This window comes from Sapajus apella, unplaced genomic scaffold (assembly GCF_009761245.1).
Source record: "Sapajus apella isolate SASKATOON/1434 unplaced genomic scaffold, GSC_monkey_1.0 scaffold49, whole genome shotgun sequence".
NCBI lineage: Eukaryota > Metazoa > Chordata > Mammalia > Primates > Cebidae > Sapajus > Sapajus apella.
In genome coordinates this window covers 6,343,201-6,358,676 of record NW_022436989.1, presented here as the reverse complement: position 1 = coordinate 6,358,676, position 15,476 = coordinate 6,343,201, and the positions used below count along the sequence as shown (strand labels likewise).

The window sequence follows — 15,476 nt, the reverse complement described above, 5'->3', positions numbered from 1 at the left end:
CAGACACTGGGCTCTCTAGTGGGGTCTCTATGATTGTTTTTTTTTTTTCACTAAAAGATAATTTATTTGCTCAGAATCAACATTTATTGGACATGAACTTTTCTTTTTCTTAAGAGAAAGAGATAGGAAGAGTGTTTCAAAGATGCCCCCTTGTGTGAATACAAAACAGTGGGCCTGCTGGACCAGTCACCTCCACCTTCTTCATCGTTTACCACAGTACAGCGTGGTTACTGATGAGAGACTGGGTTGTTTCTGAGATCAGCCAGAGGAGAAAAAGAAATGCCTCATCTCACAGCATGAAAAAAGCCATCTAATATTTACTTCTGAAAAAACTGAGCATCTGGTTATACAAAAGTTTTGAGAATTTTAATGATTCCCCCAAATTCAACCCTTTATCAAACCAATTTATTAAGGGATCTTAAGGTTAATAATATAGACATGTCCAGTACAAGTTTATCCTATTTACATAAACATTAAAAATTCAGGATATCTTTTGTAACAGAATCAGAAGTTTAGCGGTTGAACACAGCAAAATAAAATGTGTAATAGCCTATTAAATATCACTTTTTTCTGGTCAGATTGCCAAAAGAAGCATAAACGGCCAGTGAAGTTTTAGAACTCTGTAAGTACAAGGCTGCTAATGGGTCAAAAATAAGAAAATTTCATTTCTACAGTTTCAAGAAACTTCTGAAGAATACCCATCAAGTCACTGTAAAAAGCAGTATCTTCTTCATAATTCAGCCAAAGATGGAAATTCTCTCAAATGAGAAAGATAGATAGGCTGTGAACTGGGGTTGATGTCAGGGCTATTAAAAAACCTCCTCTAATTTAAGTCAATAAGGTGAAAATGGTAAGCAGATATTTTATTAACAATATATAAAAGGACAAGGAAAGAGGCTAATTCATAACAAATGGGAAAATGTTGCAAAAAGTTTATCTAATTTACGTTGGGTCAAATGGAAGTTGTATTAATTTCTCCTTTAAAAGGTGTATAATAAAGCACACCAGTTCATTGGGAATAAGTACAGAAAAATAAAAGAATGAAACATTTGCCCACAATATATGGGGCTGTTTGTAAGGACTTAGTTTGAATAACCAATAACAAAATATCTTTCATTATAGGAGATGACTGTTATATGCAAGTAATAACAGCCTTTTACATTCCTAGAGTTAAAAATAATGGAAGGGATTTTGGACACAGAAACACACACCAGTGGTCATACATATGAAATTAAAAAAAGTGAATTGTTGGACAGAATTCCTGAGACAGATGGACCTGGATCTGATCTTATCAAGAAATTCTTCTTATGTTCTTCCCTCCCCCGCCCCAGAATTTAGTTCAATAAAAGTTTCCAAAAACAAACAGAATGAATCAGAGTCACTGAGTGTAGCCACAGGCTTGTGGAAAATGAGCTTCTGTCAATCCCAGGTTCATCGAGGCACTTGTAACAAACCAGTAACTGTATTTCCAAAAAAAAAAAAAAAAAAAAAAAAAAACCTCACATTTTTCAAAGGGTGAGATCAACCAAAAATGTGATCAGACCCCTCTCAATAAGAACTAAATCAGACATGAGACAAACAACAGCACAGACAGAGCTTGAATGGGAAAAGGGGTACCCAGAGTCACACAGATGAAAAGCGTGTCGGCAGACCTTTTATTTCTTCGTCTGCTTTGACTTGTTAAAGACACTAGTTTTCAGTCTCTACGCCACAGGACCTAGGAAGTCTATGAAGCATTCTCTTTACAGGATTCATTTATGTCAGTGGGGACATTTTCAGCATTCCTTGTTTCTATCAGGTTCGGGTACCTAAAGCTTGTTGTTTACAGAGTGTGGATGTAATCTCACAGCATCCCACTTCCTCTCCAATGGTTGGATAAGCTGTGATTCAATTATTTGATAGGCTACAGGCCAGTGACAAAGCAGTGGAAGTCTACAGTATTGATCTCTGATGGTGTGTGCAACGATTTGATTTGGGGGGGATAAAGGTGATGGGGATTGGGAAGAGAACAGGCAGCATAAACACTGTCAATGCTCAAATAGAAGTTTTCAACTGGTAGGCCCATCGGAAGGTCATCTTGAATTCCACAGGAGGCAGACGTATTCCCATAGGATAAATCATTCTTTAAAATCAGTGCTTCAGGATAAATAAGGCACTAAGTCAGTGTTAGTGGCACAAAAATCCAAAACATAGTCTCAAATTGTGTTTGTTTTCCTTTTTGCCTCTTGGGGAATAAATCCAGGAATGTTTATGGGGAGTAGTCACCCTGCTCCTTGTAATTTCTGGCATGGACAGCCACCAGATAGCGTCAAATTAAAGTGTTTTTTGTTTTGTTTTGCATTCTTTTCTTCCTGAAAAGTAATTCCTGGAATACTTGGGGGTGGGAGGAATGGAAGTGGATAGTTTGTTTAGCACAGACATAAGGTTTAAAAGGAAGAAAAGCCATCTCTAGAGGGGTAGATCAAGCATCCAAATGAAAGAGAAAGTTCTGCAGAATGAAATGTTCTCTTGGGAGACATGAACCCGTTTCTGACACTCTTGGTATGGGGGTCACTTTCCTGGCTGCCACAAAAGGACAGTGTGGCCTCATGGAGTCAACACCGCTGTCCAGACCCCCCCAATAAAGGACTCACTGTGTCTGGGAGGCATCTTGTTGCTGCTGCTTGGCAGAAAAGCCTGGGACACAGCTCCTGGTGGTACCATTTTGCCAGGCCTCAAAAGGAAATGGGCAATGATGGTCATTCCGTAAAGGATGACATTCCTTTCTCTTAGCACATACAGATAGTGACAGTGAAGGAGCCCCATGACACCAAGCCTATGAGTGTCCCATGGCTGTGGATGAATACTCCAGGAGACGACTTGAGAACTAACAAGGAAGTTTTAGTTTTTTTTTTTTCTTTTCTCCCTTTAGATAACCTTTTTAAAACCAACCCAGGTTGCTTCTGTTTGTCTGAGCGTGAACTTGGTAGGTTTGTTTGTTTCCACCCCTACTCTGCTTCCTTCTTGGCTTGATATTTTTTTAGAGGCAGGGTCTTGCCATGCTACCCAGGCTGGTCTCAAACTCCTGGCCTCAAGCAATCCTCCTGCCTTGGCCTCCCAAAGTGCTGATTTACAGGCATGAGCCATTGCACCCAGTCTGCTTTCTTTTTAAAATTGTCACCAAAGCAATGTTTACTTAATGAGGATGGCTAGCAGGATAACTCCCGACTCAAATATGGATTGTGTCTTGGTAAATATTTAGTCTTATGGGCTGGCTATTGTTGGTGAGGAATTTCAGTGAGAACCTCCCAATTAGTCATAAAAACATGCTACCCTTAAAACTACAGCTTCCTTCCAGCTCTCTTGACCAACTGGTTAACTATCTAGGGAAGCAATACCTGCAAATAACAAGAAGGGAAACTATGTGATCACTGGATAACCCACATTAGCCATTCTATATTAAGAAAATCCAGGCCGGGCGCGGTGGCTCAAGCCTGTAATCCCAGCACTTTGGGAGGCCGAGGCGGGTGGATCATGAGGTCAAGAGATCGAGACCATCCTGGTCAACACGGTGAAACCCCGTCTCTACCAAAACTACAAAAAATTAGCTGGGCATGGTGGCGCGTGCCTGTAATCCCAGCTACTCAGGAGGCTGAGGCAGGAGAATTGCCTGAACCCAGGAGGCGGATGTTGTGGTGAGCCGAGATTGCGCCATTGCACTCCAGCCTGGGTAACAAGAGTGAAACTCCGTCTCAAAAAAAAAAAAAAAAAGAAAATCCATTGGATAAGATTCACAGGCTCCTCCATCACTTTCGTGGCATTTAGAAATCAAGTCTCCCCAGATGTGGTGGCTCATGCTTGTAATCCCAGCACTTTGGGAGGCTAAAGCAGGTGGATCACAAGGTCAGGAGATCGAGACCATCCTAGTCAGCACAGTGAAACCCTGTCTCTACTAAAAATATAAAAATTAGCCAAGCATGGTGGTGGGTGCCTGTAATCCCAGCTACTCGGGAGGCTGAGGCAGGAGAATCGCTTGAACCTGGGAGGTGGAGGTTGCAGTATGCCGAGATTGTGCCACTGCACTCCAGCCTGGGGACAGAGCAAGACACTGTCTTAAAAAAAAAAAAAAAAGAAAATTAGAAATCAGATCTCTAGAAACAAAAAAGAATAGTTGAGATTTTCCTTGCTCTGAAAACACGCGTGTATTCTGGTCCTGAAGAACAGTCCCTAGCAATATGTCTAGTTTTGTGTTAATGTTATTCATGCCAAAGTGACCCAACATGATGTCCCACTGAAATGTCAACAATCCAGATCTCCACCAGGGTCTTTGTGGTGCTGTGTTCTTTTCATCCACATTTGCCACTGGAAACTGTGGATCTGATTTCCTTTGCAGATTCTCGGGGAGGACCTGGTATTGATTCTATCAAGATAGGACAAAGATTATTTCAAGAAAAAGATTATACATTATAATGCTTAGCATTTATATAGGTTCTTTTGATTTCAAAATGAGTTATAAATATTTCCTACCATGACAACATCCTTGCGAGGTAGGTGAGGACTGCCGTCTACGTTACCAAGAGAAGCCCAAGGCCAAGAACTGAGGAACTCTGCTTTGAGTCACAGAGTCAGGAACGACATTGGAACTGGACCTTCCAGCCACCTGCCCTGGGCTCTGAAGAGGCCATGCCTCTCCCTCATGTAGCAGTGGTTTCCATGAATACAGGGGTATATATTGTACAGATAGAAAACAACAACACACAATTATGTTATAGAACAATAATTCAATATTTCTGTTTCTTAGTAAAATATGTTAAGCACAGTTATTTAAATTGCATTTCTCTGAAAAGCATTTGGTATATTAAATAGCAGGTATATTAAATAGCTCTATAAATGTTTGCTGGCATACTCTCAACAGCATAATGATTCTAAGGAAATTAAAATCCACTGGCGCATAGAGATCATTCCTTTATAATACCATAAACTAAACAAGAATGTGAAAAACTACTTTATTCTCAAAATGCAGACTTGATAACTTGCTGGATATTAGCAGGTGGCTACATAATTTTTCTGAGCTCGAGAGAAAGGATACATATTGCTGACTGTGGTTCTTTTAAAATACCAATTGGGTAGGGAAAAAGAGATGCGGTTGAAAGGTGAAAATGAAAGACTGCTATCTCCACTTGGTGTCCGTTCTGAGAAATTCGTATGTTTTCAAAAGATATTATCAGAGTTAGAAGTAATGTTGAGGTGAATACAGAAATGCTGTATAATAGGAACATTTTGTGGGAAGAGAAAATGATATCAAATACAACCTATGGTGTAAGAAGAAAGGAAGGCCGAAAAGGATCTTTTTCAAGGGCGTTGAAGGCTGGCATGAGATATAAGCTGTTCGTGCTTAGCTGACTGCATAGGTCTTGGAGATGATTTGCAAGGATAAACACTTGGTTTTATCAATCTCTTCCCCAAGGCAAAATCCTCATCTTCCTCTCTAAATCAGCAGTTCTCAGAATGGTGTTAAAGAGCTCACCTCATGCTAAGCTTCCTAGCAACTGACCAGGTGGGTCAGCAGAAAAAGTTCTAAAACTAGAAAGGAACAGGAATCAAAGTCTTAAAATTGGTATGCAAACGTAAAAACTAACTTCTACGCCAGAATGACATTCTCTGTCAGAGGTAATACATACAAAAGTCTTAATTTTAGTGTACACGACGCTAAGACAGTGTTAGATAGGTATTGTGTGTCATTCAGAGAATATTTTTATAAGTGTGCTTTTTCCCTAAAAAAAAAAGACATATTAAAGTGTTTTCTCTCCTCAAGTCCTTTATGTATAAATAAGAAATGCCGACCTGCCCCATCAGTTTGTTCCTTCCCGTTATACGCTCCAGGCCTCCTTCCCTCCTGCATTGTCTGTGGCAGTTTTGTTGGAGGGAGCTTTGAGTTTGAGCAGGCTGGAGCAGTTCGGCTGCTTGGTTGGCTGTAAGGTTTTGGCGTATGGTGAATACCAATCCCTTTCAAACACGTCTTTAAGTTGCTTAATGATGCTTCTGTTGTTCCTCACATCTGCCTGGTTGATAACAAGGCCCGTGCCAGCATTCTGGGTGAAATCATTCCCTACCCAGTCAAAATTTCCTGCAAACAAAGAAATAACGTTGAAGAGTTAGAGTCCACTGGGAATATACCCAATATAATGAAATTCAGAGTGGAGTCTATTAAAAACCATCAACACCCAGGAATAACAACGGAGAGGGTGAATTGTGTTGACAGCTCCGAAAAAAAAATTCCAAGAAGCCTTACATATGGCATATTAATATTTACATATTATTTTGGCATTTTCTTCAGCTTTGCTCCAGCGGAAACTCAAAACAAGGAATCTGCTGTTCTTTCTCGTAAATGTTATTTCTTATTGACATGCTAAATACAGCAACATTTAAAACATAGGGATACATTTAAAAATCCTGTGAGTAATTACTACCTTCTCAAAAAGACAACATCTAATCCATGAGAACAAATGAGGGATTCTAATTATAAGGCCCTGAAGCTTTCACATCAAAGAAAAAGTGAAAGCTAGAGAAAGAAACTCAGTTCCTAACAAATACTCCTTGATTGGGCTGTAAATCATTTCCCAGACCCAGGATCCGGCCCCTTGGCCCAGGAAGCGGGGCAGGTGCTGTGAGAACAGGCTGAGTATGACTGCCCTGCGTTAGGTGGTGCATTCATGTTTTTTCAGCTGCCATAGCAAAGTCCCACAAATTGGGTGGCTGGAACTACAGAAATGTATTGTCTCACAGTTCTGGAGACAAAGCCCAGGTGTTGGGAGGGTTGATGTTGATGCCTTCTGAGGACCGCGAGGAAGGGATCCGCTCCAGGCCTTTCTCCTTGGCTTGTAGATGGGCATTTTCTCTGTGACATTTTCTATTTTCTTTTTCTTTCTTTCTTTACTTCGTTGGTTCTTCTCATTTTAAAATTTATTTTATTTTATTTTATTTTTGAGACAGAGTCTTGTTCTCTCGCCAGGCTGGAGTGCAGTGGCGCGATCTCGGCTCACTGCAACCTCCACCTCCTGGGTTCAAGCGATTCTCCTGTCACAGCCTCCCGAGTAGCTGGGATTACAGGTGTGCCACCACACCCGGCTAATTTTTTGTATTTTTAGTAGATGCAGGGTTTGACCATGTTGGCCAGAATGGTCTTGATTTCTTGACCTTGTGATCCACCTGTCTTGGCCTCCCAAAGTGCTGGGATTGCAGGTGTGAGCCACAGTGCCCAGGCCCCCCCCCCCCTTTTTTTTTTTAACAGTTTTAAATAGAGATGGGGTCTTGCTATGTTGCTTAGGCTGCTCTCGAACTCCTGGGTTCAAGCGATCCTCCCACCTCAGCCTCCCAACATGCTGGGATTCCAGGGGTAAGCCACCGTGCCCCGCCCCTCCATGACATTTTCTGCATCTCCTCATGTTGTCTTCTTCTATGCATGTCTGTGTCCAAATTTCCCCTTTTTACAAGGACATTGGCCATATTAGATTAGGGGCCACACTAATGACCTCATTTTAACTTGGTTATTTCTCTAAAGATCCTGTCTCTAAATGGAGTTACATTCTGAGGTACTGGGAGCTAGGACTTCAAATATGAATTTTGGAGGGACACGATTCAGCTCATTTAAAGGAGTAAGTCTGGGATCTGCCCCAGAAAAGACTAATAATGTCTATGCCACTCCCGTGCGGTCCATCTTCAAGGTGTAGGGGAAGCAGTCGCCTAGGAGAGCCAGAGTAATGCCATTTCAGCTCCATCTTGAGACTAACAAGGCATATTCCTTGCCAGTCACAACCATGGTCATAAGATGTTTACAACTGAGAAAGCAGCCTAAAGATATCCCAAAGGCTACTCTCCTGCAGCAGATGTCCCAATACCCATAACAGTACCTGCTTTCAAGGTAGTTCTAGTTATGCTTCAATGTACGTACACGCTGGAATGTCATTTCACACAAGAATGTTTCCTTCAAACCAACAGAATAATAAATTGGCTCATGCTGTCAGCTCACTCACACATAGACACAGCCTAGCTTAGCTTTTACATAGATAAGACCCCTACACGAGAAAAACAAACACACCACATTCCTCCACTTGCTTTCTGGGAACGCCCTACTCTATAACTGAGTAGTTTTCCTTCCTTCTTTTCTCTCCCTTCGTTCCTTCTTCCCTCCCTCCCTCCCTCCCACTTTCTTTTTCTTTCTTTCTTGAGACAATCTTGCCCTGCCGCTCGGCTCGCTGCAACCTCCGCCTCCCAGGTTCAAGCAATTCTCCTGCCTCAGCCTCCTGAGTAGCTGGGGTTACAGGTGCCCACCACCACACCCTACTACTTTTTTGTATTTTTAGTAGAAATGGGGTTTCATCACGTTGGCCAGGCTGGTCTCAAACTCCTGACCTCAAGTGATCCACCCGCCTCAGCCTCCCAAAGCACTGGGATTACAGGAGTGAGCCACTGCGCCAGGCCTGATTTATTTATTTTTAGAGGCAGAATCTCTCTCTTGCCCAGGCTAGAGTGCAGGGGCCTGATCATAGTTCATTGCAGCCTTGAACTCTTGGGCTCAAGCAATCCTCCTACCTCAGCCTCCTAAGTAGCTGTGACTACAGGTGCAAGCCACCGGAACCAGCTTCTACTTGGTATTTATATATATTATCTATATGGTTGGTGGGACTTACTTCCACTTCACAGCTGAGGACTGGGAGGCTCAAAGAGGTGAATAAATTTGCCGAATCAGTGGCTAATCAATGGTGCACCCAGTTCTGCCAGACTCTATGATAAACCGGAATTATTCTCACTAAAAAATATCTAGCCATGTCAAGACGGACAAAATTGTTTTTGAAATTACCACCAAGCCAGATCTGATCTAAGCTCCCAGTTTTGTTCTCCTCTTTGGATAAGAGCTGATTCCATAAAGGGAACTGACAGGTTTTAGGTATAGAGATTGATCTTCCATGTCCTCTGCAGCAACTCAGGTATCGCTGCAGAAATCACTAAGAAGCTGAGATCATCCATCTCCTTGGCATCCCTGGCCCAAGGGCCTGCAGCCATCTGTGGGAGAAGCTGCTGGAAGAAAGCACATCTATGGAGAGAGCCAGTCTCTGTTCCTTTGTAGCTTCCATCTTTTGATCCCTGCTCTGTTTGCTGGAACCCTCAAATGTGTCAATTCCCTTTTCCATTTGGCATCCCAGGGAATATCAGAAGGTGGTTTCTCATCTCTCATTTTACTCAAGTTTATTCCTCAGAGCCTAAGAACACCAGGTCCCTAAACCAAATATCAGCACAGAGAGGGACCTGCTCCCTTTTGCTTTCTCTCTCTCCCCTCATCCCAACCGATTATCTGTCCCCCTCAAGAAAGAGCACAATGGCAAATGGTACTCTCAGTGGCTTCATGATAGAGTAGCTTTGAATGATTTTTTTTTTTTTTTTTTTTTTTTTTTTGAGCCAGAGTTTTGCTCTTGTTGCCCAGGCTGGAGTGCAGTGGCTATTCACAAGCTTGATTACACCACTGATGAGCACAGGAGTTTTGACCTGCTCCATTTCCGACCTGGGCCGATTCACCCCTTCTTAGGCAACCTGCTGGTCTCCCGCTCCCAGGAGGTCACCGTATTGATGCTGAACTTGGTGCAGATACCCGATCGGCATAGCACACTGCAGCCCAGAACTCCTGGGCTCAAGCGATCCTCCTACCTCAGCCTCCCGAGTAGCTGGGACTACAGGCACGCACCACCGCCCCCCGGCAGTAGTTACTATTATTAGCCCCATCTTACAGATGAGAAAACTGAGGTTTGAAGAGCTCAAGTAAATTGTACAAAGCCAGACATTTGGGAGATGGCAGGGATGGGACAACGGGCTGGGCACTGACCCACTCCACTGTCTGCCTGCCCACCACTCAGGTCAGGCTGTCTTGTGGTGCTGTGGGCAGGGGAATGACACTGTGCTTGCTGCAGTACGGGACACATTTTTGATGAGCCATTCCCACCCTTGCCTGTACAATGTGGCAAATGGGCCAGAAAATTTCTACAAAACATTTATGGAAAGGCATCTTATGTATCTCCTAGTACACAAATCAGGCCATGGAAGAGATATTCGAATGATGAGCTCCCTGTCCTCACTGTCCCGCTTCCTGACCTCCAGGTCCCCCCATTCACCAGCAGTGGTTCCCAAGGCCTTGCTTCCTTGACAGGGGGTACCGCGGAGCGCAGCTGGACTGCCACTGCCTGGGTGACCTGTCCTAAGGAGCCTCACAGCCCTGACACCTACCAATATAAGCTGCTCCATCTGTCACCATGTACTTGTTGCGATTTAACCTAGGAAAGGTGTGGTTCTTTTGTTCTTTTGTGGCACAAGCATTTTCTCTTTCCAGATCAAAAAATTTCTGTAAGACAAAAGAGAAACAAAAAAAGCAGGTAAATCAGGAACATTTCTGATCTTGTCCAAGAGCACAAAAGAATGTATTATCCACAGATCAACAATAGACCTCACATTGTTACTAAAGCCATAATCTTATTACCTCATATGGATGAGGCTATTTTTGTTCTCAAATCTATATAGGCAACAAGAGAAAATTAGCATGCTCAACTAGGTCTATAATTAACACTTTTAAGCTACAAAATGAACACAAAATTCATTTCCTTTTTCAGCAGGATGAGGGCCAGAAGCTTGTTTAATTCTCATTGTCTTATTCAGCAGGGTGTGCTGGCATTTGAAGCATGCCTCAGGGTGCTCCCTGTCAAGCATGCCAATGAACTGAATGAGTATTCTCACATGTTGCATGCATTATGTCGATGACTAGCTGATTAAACTGGGGATTTGCAAAGGTCAAAAGAGATTCTGCCGCAGGAACAAATACTTTTCCATCTAAACACCTAAGTCTAGGAGCTCTTTTGATAGGCCAATCAAAAATAAAAAAATCACAACTTCAAACCCTGAGTTCTGAATTTCAACATTTATTGACCCAAAAGGCAACATTCCAGTTCACCTAAGGCCAGAAATGGGGCAGCTAAGAGAAGAGGGATGACTGCAGGCACAGCCAGGCTGTGCCTCAGGGGTCTGCTGATTTGCTAAATTCTCAGACGAGGCTTAAACTGTGGCTAAGCTCATGGAACTGCATGACTGAGCTCACTGGAAGACGTTAGTCTAAGGTGAAAACCTCGGGTATCCCCTACACTGGAAAATGCTGAGCATTTTCAGAACTGTGGAACCTTTTGGAATGTCTTACAGCTATAGAATCATGTGTATTTAAAGGAAAGAAGAGGCAGAGAGGAAAATGGCATGATGCCTAGAAAAGGAGATGTCATTTACAGTTGTAAAACTGTAAGCGCTCACATTTGGTTTGGGGAAATAATGACAGCTGGACTTCCCCCTCCCCAGCGTGGTAGAGGTGTGATAAAATCGACGATCACTAAGATCCCTTCTAGCCTCAAAAGTTCTGTTCTGATTTTTTGTAAAAATCCTTGAGGTTCACAGTACAGAGATCAAAATCTACCTAAAAACTGTCTACTCCACAACACAGATAAACATGCTGTGTCTCCCAGGGCCATATCACCACGGTTACAGACAATGACACCTGGTTTACCCAGTGTCCTCAGCACCTGTCTTCTACAAAATCTACATTGGTTTCTGGACTCTTCAAACTGACTTAATAACCTGTGAGTGTTCTGAAGTCACAGTTATATATTCATGAAGTCACATGAATATTGAGGACATCACCATCAATCATAGCCAGAAGTTACTTAGCTTGGACATTCAATCACAACACATGGCCACACATGTGAATGCTTCCTTTTAGGAAAGATATTATTGTAGAATCAACATGGATTTCAAAAAGAATAAAATATGCATCTTGAGTTAAGTCAAGGATAGAGTCACAGCTTGAGGTTTTAGTAAAAACCCATTTGTTCTAGAAAGTCAAAGATGGCCCTGAAGAGGGGAAACAGCTTTCTCTGGAAGACTGAAATGACAGCAGAAATCAGATTTTATGCACTGGTAGTATTAGACACCTAATACACTGTGGGTGACAGCAAAGACATTTCAAAGTAATTTATTAATTTGTAAAAAAATTCTAAAAAATCAGATGACTGGGACAATTTTGTGTGTCACAGTCTCTTCTCCTTCCATAAGCCCTCAGGGAGATAAACCCACATCAGGGTAGGAGGTGGTTGGAGGTGGGCGTGCCCACTCCTTTAAGAACAGAGAGTCCCCACCTAGTTCCCAGGCTCCTGAAGACACACCCTATGCAGATTCCAATGCTCACTTTTCTTGGAAGAGTTTATCACCTCTCTGTGTTCTAGACTTTGGGACCATAAGCTGCTTGCCCATCTAGGCTTGTACTGATGCTTAGAAAGGTATGGCTTCAGTTTTATAAAATGGCTATGCGTAAACTATTAATGTTTGGTTTACTAAAAAAAGTGACCATCTTCCTTCAAAAATGTCAAAAAGATGAAGCTGGTTAAGTCCTGTAAAGGTTGCAATGATGGATTCTACTTTCCTTGTAATTTTTTGCAATTCTTAAATGACAGCAGTTAATATTTCATGACCTAGAGGTTTCCACTACAGGTGCCCTAGTGGCAGGTGTGCTGTGGGGGTCAAGAAACAGGCATGAACAGTCACGGGCATGAACCCGTGACTCGGCCAGAGGGGAATCTGGAAAAGGAGATTGGAGCAAATGCACCATATGGTATACCAAAAACCCTAGACTTTCCTCTCTGCTCCTGCTAGGCCTTGCAAGTAACAGGGGCTCTTCTACGTGTGAGTGTGCTGACCTCCAGAGTGTGTGACTTCAGTGGGCAGCCTCTTCATGGGCAGTCACCCTTTCCCAGCACATGCCTGCAGAAAATGGCTAATACAGCTTGGACTCAGGCACTGTCCTGTGCTCTGTGCTGTCCCCCCACTGGCTTACAGATCTTTCTTATTACTCTGCCTTTATTAGCTCCCTTCTATTTTTATCTTTGAGATGGAGTCTCACTCTGTACCCCAGGCTGGAGTGCAGTGGCGTGATCCTGACTCACTGCAACTTCTGCCTCCCAGGTCTCAGTTCAAGAATTCTCCCGCCACAGCCTCCTAAGTAGCTGGGATTACAAGCCTGCACCATCACGCCTGGCTAATTTGTGTATTTTTAAATAGAGATGGGGTTTCACCATGTTGGCCAGGCTGGTCTTGAACTCCTGACCTCGTGATCCGCCTGCCTCAACCCCTCAAAGTGCTGGGATTACCAGCATGAGCCACCGTGCCTGGCCCTGACTCCCTTCTTTGACTTCATTTGTTATGCATGCATTCATTCAACACGTATGTTTTGAAAACTCTACCAAGCATCATGTGAGCCACTGGTGAATTGGACACCTGTCCTTTTCCTCATTTCCCTTTTTTTGGAGCCCCGTATGCCATTATAATTATCTGGAAAATGCTGTCCGTGAGCTGAATCAATCCCAAGAGTTTTCTTGTCTGTGAAAAGGTGTTGAACACAATTAGACTCTATTCTCTTGTGTCTCTGCCTGACCTCCTGGGACTGTACCTGCTTCTCCTCTGCTCCTGGGCATCTTATTCCAAACCCAAATACCTGATCCAACTCTCAGGTATTTCTGGAAAACAGATCTGTGGTAGTAATCGGTCATTTTTTTTTTTTTTTTTTTTTTTGAGGTGGAGTTTCACTCTTGTTGCCCAGGCTAAAGTGCAATGGTGCAATCTTGGATTACCACAACCTCTGCCTCCCAGGTTCAAGAGAATCTCCTGCTTCAGCCTCCCAAGTAGCTGGGATTACAGGCATGTGCCACCACATCAGGCTAACTTTTTGCATTTTTAGTAGAGACGGTTTTTCCATGTTGGTCAGGCTGGTCTCGAACTCCTGACCTAAGGTGATCCACCTGCCTCAGCCTCCCAAAGTGCTGGTATTACAGCTGTGAGCCACTGCACCTGGCCCATGTTTTCATTTCCAATACTTATACTGATTTGTGACTTTACAGGTATGTGCATGATTTCCTCAGTTTACAAAAGCTAGTTAAACCAAGATCAGAATTTCTATTACCCATCATTGCTACCAGACTATTAGGGAGATTAAGATGAAAACACATGGCCGGGCGCGGTGGCTCAAGCCTGTAATCCCAGCACTTTGGGAGGTTGAGGCGGGTGGATCACGAGGTCAAGAGATCGAGACCATCCTGGTCAACATAGTGAAACCCCGTCTCTACTAAAAATACAAAAAATCAGCTGGGCATGGTGGTGCGTGCCTGTAATCCCAGCTACTCAGGAGGCTGAGGCAGGAGAATTGCCTGATCCCAGGAGGCGGAGGTTGCAGTGAGCCGAGATCGCGCCATTGCACTCCAGCCTGGGTAACAAGAGTGAAACTCCGTCTCAAAAAAAAAAAAAAAAAAAAAAGATGAAAACACAGGTGAGAAGCATTATTTTTTAGGAAACTTACAGTAAATTCCAAATTTTTATGTATTTAAATTGTTAATAATTCCATGAAAAATAAAATTTAAAATATCTTAATGGCACAAGAGTTACAAACATTTTATCTGACTTTTTTCAGTCCTCAGGGATATAATTTGGATGTGTAGCTTCTCATATCTTTGAGCAGATGCAGTATATGATGTTTTTGTTTTTGCTTTGAGACAGATTCTTGCTCTGTCCCCAGACTAGAGTGCAGTGACAATCATAGGTCACTGCAGCCTTGAACTCCTAGGCTAAAGGGGTCCTCTTGCCTCTGCCTTCTGAGACCAGAGTCCCCCTGGGACTACAGGTGTGCACCACCACACCTGGCTAGGTTTTGCTTTTTTTTTTTTTTTTTTTGTGGAAATAGGGTCTTGCTATGTTGTCCAGGCTGGTCTTGAACTCTTGGCCTCAAGTGATCCTCTTGTCTTGATCTCCAAAAGTGTTGGGGTTACAGGCGTGAGCCACTGCACCTCAATGTATATGATGTTTTTGAACATAGATAAGAAGGATTAAAAAGGACTCTGAACCACAATGATCTGTTCTACGTGCAGAGGCCATGTTTAAGAGCCCAGTTTCTAGAGTTCAAAAGACTTGTGTTTCAGCCTTGCCCCACTACTCACTAGTGTTCTTGAGAGAGGTTATTTAATCTCTCTCTAAGCTTCAGTTCCCATGTCTATAAAATAGGGAAAGTACCTGGTTCACAAAATATTATTATTTTTTAAGTTTTTTTCTTTTCTTTTTTTCTTTTTTACTTTTTTTGTAGAGATGGGGTCTCCCTATGTTGCCCAGGCAGGGTCTTGAACTTGTGGCCTCAAGTGAACCTCCTACCTCAGACTCCCAAAGCACTGTGATTGCAGGCATAAACCACATGTCTGGCTGTGTGGCTGTGACTTACATAATATATATAAAGCATTTAATTCAGTGCTTGGATAACTGTATATACTCATGAATATTCATGAACACAACACATTCCTTCATTTATTACATTATATATCACAACCATATATATAATATTACATAATATATATGTGGTTGCTGCCACACAGCAAAACAAC

The 15,476-nt window shown here is 42.7% G+C and overlaps 1 protein-coding gene across 4 annotated transcripts in view; it reads right to left on the bottom strand.

Moving 5' to 3' along the window:
* Positions 1-4,745: 4,745 nt before the first annotated feature.
* The window catches only part of PLD5 (phospholipase D family member 5), a 377,410-nt gene continuing 366,679 nt past the window's right edge, over positions 4,746-15,476 (bottom strand). For 3 of the 4 annotated variants that reach the window (XM_032242218.1, XM_032242219.1, XM_032242221.1), the window contains 2 exons: positions 10,255-10,369; positions 4,746-6,106 (listed from right to left, as the gene is read on the bottom strand). In XM_032242218.1, the coding sequence (XP_032098109.1) occupies positions 5,850-6,106; positions 10,255-10,369 (372 nt within the window). In that variant the 3' untranslated portion in view covers positions 4,746-5,849. The remainder of the gene's footprint in view (positions 6,107-10,254; positions 10,370-15,476) is intronic. The other variant, XM_032242220.1, reaches the window with a different exon arrangement.